This window comes from Lucilia sericata, unplaced genomic scaffold (assembly GCF_015586225.1).
Source record: "Lucilia sericata isolate MDLA Ls3-8-SP2 unplaced genomic scaffold, ASM1558622v1 Contig000626F_arrow, whole genome shotgun sequence".
NCBI classification, from domain to species: domain Eukaryota; kingdom Metazoa; phylum Arthropoda; class Insecta; order Diptera; family Calliphoridae; genus Lucilia; species Lucilia sericata.
This window is the reverse complement of record NW_023994632.1, coordinates 134,570-148,429: the sequence shown is the minus strand read 5'-3', so window position 1 is coordinate 148,429 and position 13,860 is coordinate 134,570. Positions and strand designations below refer to the sequence as shown.

The 13,860-nt window shown below is 33.3% G+C and overlaps 1 protein-coding gene across 25 annotated transcripts in view; it reads left to right on the top strand.

The window, feature by feature from the left end:
- Positions 1-13,860, top strand: part of LOC119606820 (RIMS-binding protein 2) — a 112,692-nt gene that overhangs the window by 50,982 nt on the left and 47,850 nt on the right. For 12 of the 25 annotated variants that reach the window (XM_037960428.1, XM_037960432.1, XM_037960429.1 and 9 more), the window contains 5 exons: positions 5,815-6,029; positions 6,236-6,337; positions 6,451-6,705; positions 9,679-9,796; positions 9,863-10,293. In XM_037960428.1, coding sequence (XP_037816356.1) covers positions 5,895-6,029; positions 6,236-6,337; positions 6,451-6,705; positions 9,679-9,796; positions 9,863-10,293 — 1,041 coding nt within the window. In that variant the 5' untranslated portion in view covers positions 5,815-5,894. The remainder of the gene's footprint in view (positions 1-5,814; positions 6,030-6,235; positions 6,338-6,450; positions 6,706-9,678; positions 9,797-9,862; positions 10,294-13,860) is intronic. The other 13 variants (XM_037960452.1, XM_037960434.1, XM_037960442.1 and 10 more) reach the window with 3 other exon arrangements.

Below are 13,860 nucleotides of genomic sequence, written 5' to 3'. Positions count from 1 at the left end.
TATAGTCTAGTCTATAGTCTAGTCTATAGTCTAGTCTATAGTCTAGTCTATAGTCTAGTCTATAGTCTAGTCTATAGTCTAGTCTATAGTCTAGTCTATAGTCTAGTCTATAGTCTAGTCTATAGTCTAGTCTATAGTCTAGTCTATAGTCTAGTCTATAGTCTAGTCTATAGTCTAGTCTATAGTCTAGTCTATAGTCTAGTCTATAGTCTAGTCTATAGTCTAGTCTATAGTCTAGTCTATAGTCTAGTCTATAGTCTAGTCTATAGTCTAATAGTCTAGTCTATAGTCTAGTCTATAGTCTAGTCTATAGTCTAGTCTATAGTCTAGTCTATAGTCTAGTCTATAGTCTAGTCTATAGTCTAGTCTATAGTCTAGTCTATAGTCTAGTCTATAGTCTAGTCTATAGTCTAGTCTATAGTCTAGTCTATAGTCTAGTCTATAGTCTAGTCTATAGTCTAGTCTATAGTCTAGTCTATAGTCTAGTCTATAGTCTAGTCTATAGTCTAGTCTATAGTCTAGTCTATAGTCTAGTCTATAGTCTAGTCTATAGTCTAGTCTAGTCTAGTCTAGTCTAGTCTATATTCTAGTCTAGTCTATAGTCTAGTCTAGTCTAGTCTAGTCTAGTCTAGTCTAGTCTAGTCTAGTCTAGTCTAGTCTAGTCTAGTCTAGTCTAGTCTAGTCTAGTCTAGTCTATTCTATAGTCTAGTCTAGTCTAGTCTATAGTCTAGTCTATAGTCTAGTCTATAATCTAGTCTATAGTCTGGTCTATAGTCTGGTCTATAGTCTAGTCTATAGTCTAGTCTATAGTCTAGTCTATAGTCTAGTCTATAGTCTAGTCTATAGTCTAGTCTATAGTCTAGTCTATAGTCTAGTCTATAGTCTAGTCTATAGTCTAGTCTATAGTCTAGTCTATAGTCTAGTCTATAGTCTAGTCTACAGTCTAGTCTATAGTCTAGTCTATAGTCTATGTATGTATGTATGTATTGTAAATTACTGACACATAAATTCAATAGGACCAAAAAGAAAAGTTGGCATCACTAGCACAACTGCATCATATTAAACGGTTTATGGAAGTATAAAACATAAAATATATTTTAATCCAAGAATTCGCATGTCATATCAATAACGATTAATTGTAATTGTAATTTTTACAGGCTCAAACACTTATAAACTTTAATATCCGCACATATCGAGACATACATACATTCATACGGATATTTACAAAATACTCATCAGAAAAATACCCTTGATAAAGAAAGTGTAGAAGTACGAAAGCAAAGATAATTAAAAGAAATTTTTATAAGATTTGAATTTGGCACAATTGTCCATTGTTGAATTTCCTATTTGGCCTTAAAAATAAATATGTATGTGTGTGTGTGTATGTATACTATTGCTCTTACAAAACTGTAAAAAGTATTTACTCGTGCTGGTTTGCTTAAGCAAAAAAAAAAAAAAATGGAGAAAAATGAAAATAATTGTTCAAGTATGGATGAAGCAAACAACAACAATAACTACACAGTCACAAGTCGTAACTGGCAAATACTTGTAGTTTTTTTTTATGGGATAAAAAAGAAAATATAATGGTTAGCATAACAATTAACCCAAAAGTTCAAAGGTCAAACGCACAGAAATTTATATACAATTTAAAAACTATACTAAAACTGTAAACTGAATATTAAAATTAAATTTAGAAGAATACTTACATACATACATATTAACAAAATATACATATGTACATATATTTACAACAGTAGTTTAAGGAAATGTAGCGTCATTTGTTTCTGGAATAAAACTTAAATTGGAGTGTATTCTAGGATTGTTATCATGGTTCTAATTTCGTTAAGCTATTAAAGACTCTTTTCTATAGACATTTTTGATACAATACATTTTTAGAAAATTGTTCTGCAAAAACATTTTTCTACAAAGAACTGTTCTGTGGAGATATTTTATTTTATAGAATATTGCTATGCGAAGACAGTTTTCTATTTCGACAGTTTTCTAAAGCAAATTGTTTTATGATGACTGTTTTGTATAGGAAATTGTTCTATGAAGACAGTTTTCTATAGAAAATTCTGTCTTGTTCTGTTAAGACAGTTTTTTCTAGACCATTTTTCTATTAGGACAGTTTTATATAGAAAGTTTTTCTATGAAGACAGATTTCTAGTTCTGTGAAAACAGTTTTCTATAGAAAATAGTTTTATAGAATTCTTTGTGAAAATAATTTTCTATAGAAAATTGTTCTGTTAAGACAGTTTACAGTAGGAAATAGTTCTACGAAGACAGTTTTTTTACACAATATACTTCTTGAAGACAGTTTTCTATAAAAAATTCTTCTATGAAGTCAGTTTTTTCTAGAAAACTTTTCAGTGATGTCTGTTTTCTATAAGAAATCGTTTTTGCGAAGACAGTTTTCTTTAGAAATTTAAAGAACAAAGAAAATTCTTCTGCGAAAACAGTTTTCTATAAAAATTGTTCTGTGAATACAGTTTTCTCTAGAAAATTGTTCTGATAAAACTGTTTTATATAGAAATAAGTTCTGTGAAAACTGTTTTATATAGAAAATTGTTCTGTGAAGACAGTTTTCTATAGGAGACAGTTTTATACAGAATAAAATACTTCTATGAAAACAGTTTTCTATAGCAAATTCTGCCATGAAGTCAATTTTCTATAAAAAATTATTCTGTGATTACAGTTTTTTATAGAAAATTGTTCTTTGAAGATATTTTTCTATAGAAAATTGTTCTGTGAATGCAGTTTTCTTTAGGAAATTGTTATACAACAACAGTTTTCTACAGAAAATACTTCTACGAAGACAATTTTTTATAAAAACTATAAAGTCAGTTTTCTATAGCGAATTATTCTTATAGAAAATTCTTATTCTTATAGAAATTTCTATATGAAATAGTTTGGCGAAGACAATTTTCTATAGAAAATTGTTCTGTGATGGCAATTTTCTATAGAAAATTGTTATGCGACGAAAGTTTTCTACAGAAAATCTTCTATGCAGACAACTTTCTATGGAAAATTATTCTGTGAAAACAGTTTTCTATAGGAAATTGTTATGCAAAGACAGTTTTCTACAGAAAATCTTCTAAGAAGACAATTTTCTATGGAAAATTCTTCTGTGAAAATAGTTGTTTATAGAAAATATTTCTGTAAATATTGTTTTCTATAGGAAGTAGTTCTCTGTAAACAGTTTTTTATACAATTGTTTTGCAACGACAGCTCTCTATATAATAATCTCGAATATATGTTTTAAATAGAAAAAGTTTTCTATAAAAGAAAACTGTCTGAGAAACATAACAGCTTTTTAATGGAAATTGTTTTGCAAATATATTTTCTTTATAGAAAACTTGTCTGTAATGTCAGCTTTCTATAGAAAATTGTATTGCAGAGACGATTTTATATAGAAAGTTATTCCGAGTTAGCGGTTTTTGAAGCAAAAGAGTTTTGGGAGACAGTGTTCTATAAAAAACTTTTTTCTTTAGAAATTTATTTTAGGAAACAATATATTTTGTTTCCAAATAGTTTTTTCTGTAGAATACTATTCTAGGAAGACTCTTCTACATAATAATGAATTAAATTTTGTATTGTGTTTCTTTACACTTTTCTATGTAAGATACGATAATTTTGGGTATTTCACAAAAATATTTGATTCTTTTAGGGACTGTATAAGAACGCAACATGAATACAAATGTTTATCCTACTTCTTAGCTGAAAAACATCCGAACGAAGACATTAACTGCCGGAATCTTCTATATACGAACGTTCACAAGTAAATGTTTAGAATATGATATTAGGGTGGCTCCGGAATATAAAAAAAGCAAAAAATTAGTTTTCTGGTCCTCATGGTGAGTTAATTACAGAAATTGTCATCATAATGATCTAAATTGAACAAAAACGTTTATCTCTAGGATTATGATGACTTATTTTTTGTTCCTTTATGGCAGTTTCTTCTCTCTCTCTCTCCCCTAATCGCTTTCGATTTGCTTTGTCATATATAAAGAAAGAATACATGTTTAGGTGACAGTTTAAACTGAAGCTTCTTGGCTAATAAGTTCCTTTATAATTATGAGAAATAGGGAACAAGTCGGTTTTAGTGACATTTCTCAAAAAAAAAAAAAAAAAAAACAATATAGAGCGTTTTGAGACGTTAAAGGATATAATTTTTTTTGTCGGCCACGCCTAGTTTCGAGTGGGCGGGGCTCCAAAGTTTAATACATTTGTGTATATCTCGAAAACTGTTTTGTTTACAATAAAATTAAAGGTATCATACCTTTCCAATGATATATAACATGATACTAAAATATGGACCGACTATGGGTATTTCCCGGAAAATATATATTTTGACCCGACTTTTTTTTTCATCTAAAAGAAATCGGATAAAATGTCTATATAATTCTATTATAAATTTCTATATATTAATAGCCAATGAATTAAGCTTTTATTTAAGGTATAAACCATTTCTGTATCTAATCAAATGAAAGAGATATTTGATTTCAAAAACCATTTATTTTATAATTTAATTTACATATCATCAGAGTTGTCAGATTCCCCTGATGAAGACATTTAAAAAATATTTTTTGTTTACACGGCTTTCTTTGCTTAATAAAGATTTCCTAAATAGCCGGCCTACGGCCGGGCGCAAGAATTTTCTCCTCTATGGTATGTCCAACACCGGCTTCGCTTAATAAAGATTTCCTGAATAGCCGGCCTACGGCCGGGCGCAAGGATTTTCTCCTCTATGGTATGTCCAACACCGGCTTCGCTTAATAAAGATTTCCTAAATAGCCGGCCTACGGTCGGGCGCAAGGATTTTCTCCTCTATGGTATGTCCAACACCGGCTTCGCTTAATAAAGATTTCCTTAATAGCCGGCCTACGGTCGGGCGCAAGGATTTTCTCCTCTATGGTATGTCCAACACCGGCTTCGCTTAATAAAGATTTCCTTAATAGCAGCGCAAGGATTTTCTCCTCTATGGTATGTCTAACACCGGCTTTGCTTAATAAAGATTAGTATACATACGTTCTTTTTCTTAATAGCAAAATCAACATTAAATTATTAATATCTCAGGAACTATAATACTCATAAAAACATATTATACCTTAATAAAAAGCTCAATATCTTGGCTTTTAAACAATATAATTTATATACATACCTATAAAGGCATTTTTTCCCGATTTTTTAGATAAACGTCATTTCACTCACAAACGAACTCTCTATTAGTGGTAAATTTTCGACGTGATTTGAAAAATGTCACTAAAACCGACTTAAGCCAGAAATAGTTATTTCGAACCACCCTACTAAACATACAAAGTATCCAAAGTAAAGTGGTTACCACCGCAGGAGACAGTCTGACACGCCAGGCGACATAAAACGTGATTTTGTCAACTTGAACATAAGCGAAACAAAACGAGCGAAAAAACACATAAAATCTACAAAAAATAAAGAGGTGAAATGTAAAAGATTTTGCCCAATTAAGAACATTGAAATGGGCCTGATACATTAGACGACCATAAACCGGAAGCACAAATATACCAACCAAGTGAATTCGTTTAAAGCAAAAGTTTATTGACAATTTTCTTACGTTTTCTTGTTCCCCCTTGTTTTGGTGTTGGTAGCAAGAGTGGTTATAAATTTAGGCCATAATATCAATGGTTTCCTAGAGTTCCAAAAACGAAGAAAATAAACAGATTTAGAAATTTATGTTTATGTGCAATATTGAGATTTTTGTTTTATTTTTTTTTTCTTTCCCTGCTTCATGAGTAATAAAATTGTCAATTTTTTTCTTCTTCTTGTTATACATTGCAGCCTTTGAAACAAAAGCAGTGCAGCAGCAAACTGACAGAAAAAAACATTAACCATAAAAATATCTAAAGAAATAGTTTACGATGCCGTACGAAACAATGCACCATTCACAGCAACACCATCATCAAACATCCACAGCTAACGGTATGTTCGACTCCTTAAGTTTACAGTTACGCGATGCTGAAACGCGTCGTTCCGAAATCGAACGAGCACATCAAGTAAGTGAAAAAACACTCTTCTCGCATTCATTTAATTTCCTCTCTCCTACTTTCCCCTCTCTAACATTGTATGTTGTCTGTTAATAATTTTCTTTAATTGCATTTAATACAATTGAATTAAATTAATAAGAAATTTCTACCAGATATAACTGAAACTGTTTTGTTTTTTTTTTTGTTATTCCTCTTGTCGTTTCGCATTACAACAGGAAACCTTGGCACAAATTCGTAATCTTAGCAGTTCTGGCGGTCGTCAAGATATAGAAGCCATTGAAAATTTACAATCTCGTGCCAGAGAACTAGAGAAAAAGGTTTGTTTGTGTTTTATCTTGTTTATAATTGAATAATTATATTTATTAATACGCTCTTACTCTTATACAAATGTTTCATCAATCTTTTTTTTCTCTGTCTTTCATCTGTGTAGGCTGCATTGGAAAATGTTCACTGCGAAGAATTACAAATTGAATTATCTGCTGCCATGAAAACGAAATCATCTCGTTCGAGCGGCGTAACAAATATGGGCCAGAATGTTGTTTCGAGTGCCACCGCTACATCGGGTACCAGCACATCAGTTACCTGGGCACCTACAATAGGCCATCATGGCCATCATGATGATCAGGGTTCGGAAATTGATATCATAATGGCCAAAATAGAACAGGCACGTTTATCTCTAGCTAATGTATGTTATTTTCTTTTGTGTGTTTTATTCTCAACTCTCAACTCGTTCGACTTGCATTGTTAGTGATCATCTGTGAAAAACGCTATTTTGCATAATGCTGTTAAAGATCACATCCTTCACAATCCCCTTATTCTTTTCGAATGCAACATTTCTAGGGTTCAACGATGATTATCATTCAAATATATATAATTAATATTATTCAGCTTTAATAAATATTTTCAAGTTCTAAATAATTGATAGTTATTGGAGTCGGGAGTTCAGATAAGAATAGTTGAAACTACCCTGAAATTTCACTAGTTCAACGAAAACTATAGGTGCTATTTTATACGAACAACTCATAGTGTATAGCTAAACAAATCTTGTACGTTATTTGTAAACGAAGAAGCTAAATTTATTCTCGTCTTCAATTTTCAAAGGCTAAAGTTAGAATGACTCATACCTTTTCCTAGAGTTGTCCGAAATGTCTTCAAATGTATGAGAAATGAAAAAAGGCATAATAGCGATCAAATATTCAACTGATCGACAAACATTACTAAAGGATTTGATAATATGTATGAGGGTCCGCTAGCTTGAATAAATTCCTCAAGAACACGTTCCCCTAACATGAATCAATTGTATTGCTGCAGCGAATCAATAGAGTTGGATATCCCAGTATAACTAATAAGCATAGTTGCTTGACGATTTGGTTCGTATAGTATCCATATAGACATCAGAGCACCAATCAGTAGATGAGAGTTGTTTTCCATTTTCGATATAATATACGTACGTGCCCTTTGATGCTCTGACACTTCTTCAATAAAATCAGGGAAAAATTATTATATATAACTATGTGATCAAAAGAAGTTATAAACGATATTCAGGATTGAAGAGTTTCGGATTCCTTTTCAGACATAAGATTCAAAATACTATGGCCACCAACAAAAACGATTAAGTTTCGGAATAAGTCTATAACTAAATGTACAAAGAGGATATAGACGGCAACGTAGAAATGCTCCGACACTTTGTCAATAGAATCGGGGAAGAAGTATTAAATATAACTATATGATCAAAAAAGCTTATAAACGAAATTCAGTACTAGAGAGATTCGGACTTATTTTCAGATATAAGATTCAAAATACTACGGCCAGCACTAAAAACGATTAAGTTTCGGAATAAGTCTAAAACTAATGGGACAAAGAGGATATAGAAACGTTTGAGGACAACTGCCCCTGCTCATGAAAATCTCTGGATAACAGAGCAGATCTGGAACCTTGGGAAGACTCTTCGCAAACTATTTAACCAGGCAGGGCATTCTGTGAACAGGTATATAGCGTAAATGACGTATCAAAGGTAAAAATATTCCTACACAAAATGCAAGTTCTACCAAAATCTATAATCGATGACATGGGCTAGAGGATATGAGACAATGATTCTCCTAATTGACTCTCATTTCCTACCCGGTATATCGGCTAACGTAAATGAACCGATATTGGGGAAAGGGTAGGCTAACACAGCGATAGTTATTACATCCAGAATGGTTAAGGAGGTAATTGAAAGCTTTGTTCCCTATAAAGCTGCAGGACCGCATGGTATTTTCCTGGCACTTTTGCAGATCAAGGCGGGACAGGTTTCATACAATAGTTATCTCATCTGGCATGGTTAAAGAGGTAATCAAGAGCTTTGTTACCTATAAAGTTGCAGGACTTGATGACAAGGGTAATATTTATGCTCAAACCGGAAAACCTAGATGTGCAACACCTAAGACCTATAGGTCGATAAGCCTTACATCCTTCCTGTTTAAAACCTTGCAACGAATAGTCTATAGTATGGTTAAAAGCAGTATATTAGATAAAGACCTCAAGAATAAGCTACATGCTTATATAAAGGAACGATCGGTGGAAACAACGTTAAACTATATAGGTGAATACTTCGACATCAAACTGTATACACTGGCGGTATGCATTGACATAGAAGCCTCCTTTAATAACGTGCAGACTGTTACGGTATCATACATGCTAAGGAACTACATACATTCTAAGGAACCGATCAATAAGCTGCGAGATGTATGATATAACTATCATGAAAGGGGTATTTCGCAGTACACCACAAAGTTGAATTTTTCCCTAAGATTAATAGCTTCTTAAGGATCTTAACCGAGAAACTGCTTAGACCTGAATAGTAAATATTTGGGTATTCCAAAAATTGGAGGAAATTATTGCAGTAGAAGACATTAAGGCAGTTTTCTTATGACGATTTGCCATTTACTTTAAAAAAAAGTATTATTGTGACTACAGACTGAATGTTAAAGAGGTTAAATAGGCAGCCAGCCATTATAAATATCGAGTGGCAAATATCAATTCTGAAGTAAGCAGAACACAGTCAGGAAAAAAGTTATGCACCTTCTGCAAACGTCATTATAGAGGAGATGTAGTCTATTCGCATGGGCAGTACCCTGAAAACAAGACTGTCACTGTCCGCAGCCGTATTCTTAAAAGCCCTATCAAGTTAGATGATCTTTCGAGAGGCAGATGAACCTCGGCAATTCATTTTGTTGAAATCAATTTGATTCATATTTAACTGATCTTCTTATGATGCGATAGTAATTTGATAGTAATATAAATAGATGTGTGCCGATTAGTTTGAAATAGGTCTGCACTTACTTTGTAGCACTCTCATGCATAGATAACTTTGCAAATCTATAACAAATACGTTTACACTTTTACTAATCCCAACATCTTCGGCACCTACTTGATAACTACTTATATAACTGGAGTATAAAACTATTAAAACAAAATACTAATAGTTGAAGAACAATTACAGTTATGAAATTTTAAACAACAACATCAGTTTTTCCCCTTTTCATGGCACTCATTCTGAGCCCCGCAATACTATTCTTCAATTGTAGAAAAACATGAAATTTCATTAATGGGAACTTAACAGAAGATCACATAAAGTTTAATTTAAACATTTAATTTTTATTTCCTTACTCTTTAGGATAATCGTGTTTTGGCCGAATTAGAAAATCCTAGAACATCAGCTGGTCACTCATCCATGCCCACAAGTTCCATATTGAATACAACAAATAGCGAATTTAAAACCATATCAAAAACAGGTAAATGAAGTGCAACAATTGTTATGGATTATATAGAATATAATAATAATTAATTGTCTCTTGTAGAACTTGAAGAAGAACTGAATCGTTATAAGCGCGCCGTGCTTGGTGGCAGTAGTGGGATGTCGGGTGCAGTGGGCAGTAGTGCCTACACCGGTTACTCGTCCGCTTTAACCTCCACTCTACCCAATGGTGGCGGAGGTGTTAGTGGTACCGGTACTACCGGTGTGGTTTCAAGTCATTCGGGTACCACGTCATCCGGACATGGTCCCGGTTTAACATCCATATCGGCCTTGGTGCCAAATTCAATCGGTGGCATTTCCTCAAGTCTCAGTAGTCATGCTATAACGGCTGCCTCAGCATACGGAGCGGCCGGAAGTGGTGCTGGCACATCGGCCGTTGATAAGCTGTTGAGTGGAACAAGTGGAATCACTGGCATTCCACCATTGCCGGTAAATATTCATACGATGAAGTCTATGCCATCAGCATTAAGTCAGGTAAACTAAACAAATTCTTAAACATTCAAACAAAATACATTTTAGAACTGGTTCCAAATGGCCAGTTACTTTTACATTCCACCCGTTAAATGATCATTTAGGACATTTTATGTATAACCATAGCTAATAACATTATTAACATTTAACATACTAACAGCTAATATTCGCTACTAACATTTTATATTGTTCTCGTGCAGATTTAAATAGTTTCAACGTTCCATGAATTTCATTTGTAAATTGAAACATTTTGATTTTCAGACTTGTATTTGGAATTTGAAACAAGGTTTTTGTTAAAAATGTCTGCTTCAATTATTTTATTTTCTTAATAATATTTGTGGTTGTTTTGTCTAAATTTTATTAACTTTTTATGTTTCGGCTTTTTTGCACGTTTATGTTTTCGTTTTTTTTTTACTAATTACGTGTCAACATTTTTACAATAAAGATTTATCTCCAAAAAATATTTACTTGCACTTTTTTAACAATTTTGAAATGACTATGGTTTTGAAATAAGTAGTTGGCATCATTGCCTCACTATCTATTGTGAAATGATCAAATGATAAAAATGCCCTCAAATGCTTTGGAATATCGTTCACTTAAATGATTAAATTAAAATTTTTAATATTTGATAATATCAAAACGCTTTTGAATATTCCGCAAAATCCATCAGAAATAATGTTCTGAAAAATTTTAATAAAAAATCCCAGATATTTCCGAAGAAATACACTTTTATCGGACCTGTTGTACGAAAACGGTGTTGGGAAACAATATTATGTAGTGCTTAATAAAGGTCCAATCCAAAGTAAATTAATAAAGTAGCATCACTTGAACAGCTGACTATTTTTTTTAAACTAGATAAATGAAGCAAATTGTCAAAGTTTGTTTTGAAAATTGTTAACATTGTTTACGTCGCCATTTTTAAATTGTGTTTTGCTATTTGTTAAAATTTGTGAAAAAGTGAATTAAAAGTGGTTTTAAAGTAGTTTAAAAGTGTAATAAATTGTATAATATATAATAATATAATTAAATCGTTAATATCTTTAACTTAAAAGTAATATTTTTTATTTATGTTTTGTTCACATTGTTTTTCAAGGAAATTTTATTTTGACACAATCTTAAATTTTCCAAAAACAAAATACATGTGGTTGTTGTAGATGTTGTTGTACAACAAGAGATGTCGCTACTTTATTAATATACTTTGGTCCAATCGTTCAATGTTCAGAAACTCTGTTTTATTTACGTAGTTCCTTTGAATTTTTGATCTCAACATATCTTATATGGGTCTAATATCGAGGAAAGTCCAATAATCACAAAAGAAAATGTTCCAGCGATTCACTACCCTCTTCGCATGCTTAACATTTGTCTGAATCAGTCCCCCACTTTTATAAAGTAATGTCCCCAGACTTATTCATTCTAAAGATACTTCTCGTCCTTCTTTCTTTGGGGTCACTGCGTAAGACCATGTCTAATATCGAATCAGTCTGAATCCAATCGTTCGATGTTCAGAAACTCTGTATTTACGTAGTTCCTTTGGATTTTTGATCTCAACATATCTTATATGGGTTTAATATCGAGGAAAGCCCAATAATCGTAGAAGAAAATGTTCCAGCGATTTCATACCCTCTCCTCATGCTTAACATTTGTCTGAATCAGTCCCCCACTTTTATAATGCACTCAGACTTATTCATTCTAAAGACACTTCTCGCCCTTCTCTCTTTGGGGTCACTGCGTAAGACCATGTCTAATATCGAATCAGTGTGAATCAGTCCCTCCTCTTTTGTAAAGTTACGCTCGTAACCTCAGACTTATTCATTCTAAAGGGACTTCTCGTCCTACTCTCTTTGGGTCACCGCATATGACCATGTCTGATATCGAGGAAAGTCCGATAATGACAAATGAAAATATTTCAGTGATTCACTACCTCTCAGCATGCTATACATCTGAAGGAGTCCCTCCACTTTTGTATAATTTATGCCCGTTACCACAGACATTTATTCTTTCTACAGATGTTGAGGTCACCGCATAAGACCATATTTTTAATTCAGCTATCTATTTAGCGAACTATTTGCATTTATCGGGTTAAGTAGATTTTGATCAATGTAAAGTAAATATACAATACGCTCTTTCTTGGCTAATAATCACCGAGGGACCTGATATCCATTTGATATAGAGCATACGACAAGAGTCTTCGGCTATTTACACATTCCATGATAGCACGGACATTGGACAAAAGCTAGTATTGGGGATAGAAAAAAGCCTACAGGGGTTTGCTCTAATATTCTACTTCCAACATGAACCCGGAGCATTTTGTCACTTTCAACAACATGGTGAGCTAGATACGATAGATAGATCCACTCCAGCTTCCTTGTGATCCCTAAAAAACACGTATGGAGTTATTTTTGTACATGGCGGACAACGGTCCATGTATATATACTTTGCTTGATTACTTGAGCTGTATAATCTTTGACCAATGCCGCTTCGCGGGACGCCGTTGCCTCACTTTTGTCTACAACTACGCAGATACATAGTTAGTTCATCCGTCAACCTAGATAAGTTATCGGTAGACCGAAATAAGAGTCCATGAAATAAACCAAAGTTCTTCATTACCGGTGACACACTATGTCTGGTATTAACAAAGTAATCCCTGCAGATACCCTGAAAAAGAAGGGAGCATCCATCAGCATTCAATCTAACTCACGACTCTTTCATCTGACACATTCAAACGAGTATACAGATCTATTCATCTTAAGTCATTCGGTGTTTCATTCATCTAACATCAAGTTATTCTCAACATTTAGTACCACTTTTCTGAGGTGGCTCTGAATTGATTTCTCCGTTCATCAGTCTTTAAAGTAACATTCTCTACCCACGATTTGGACTTAACCATAACCACCACATGCACCCCGAAGAGATCTCTCCAATAAGCGGCACAAGACAAAATTCAAAACTCTGCCTTGTAGAACACATGTTGCTTGTGAACCACATGTACCTCTAGTACCAGGTAGATTGACCCTAGTTTATAGTTCTGGCTGACCAGAGGTACTAGTAGCACCTCTTTTCCCTTGGATTACGATATCATCAATCTGGCTGACCAGAGGTACTAGTAGCACCTCTTTTCCCACGGATTGCGATATCACCAAAGTGAGAGCTACTCATCAAGATAACATGCTCCTGGAGGGGTGAATTACCGACAATTTCTATTTCTGGTTTTTGTGTATAACTTTCTAATATGTCCGCCTCGTATTCGATTGGAACGATATGCTCATGAAATCTTTTTGACCAAGGAGTTCATCAGATTACAGAAGTCTAAGTTAGAAGTCGTCTAACTACGTTTCTATAAAGCTAACATGTCATATTTGGACTAATTTCCCATTTTGAGCATAAAGTTGTCCTACAAGGCGTCCAACATTCCAAATCTGTTTTTAAATATGTCTCTTTAACCGCCATTTGCACAATGTCTAGTTATTTTTTAACTGTCAACTCATACAAAAATGTCTTAACTGGAAGAATAACTACCGGCTAAACGATAACTGGAGGTGGTTAAAATGGGGGTAAGAGTTAGAAACGTCA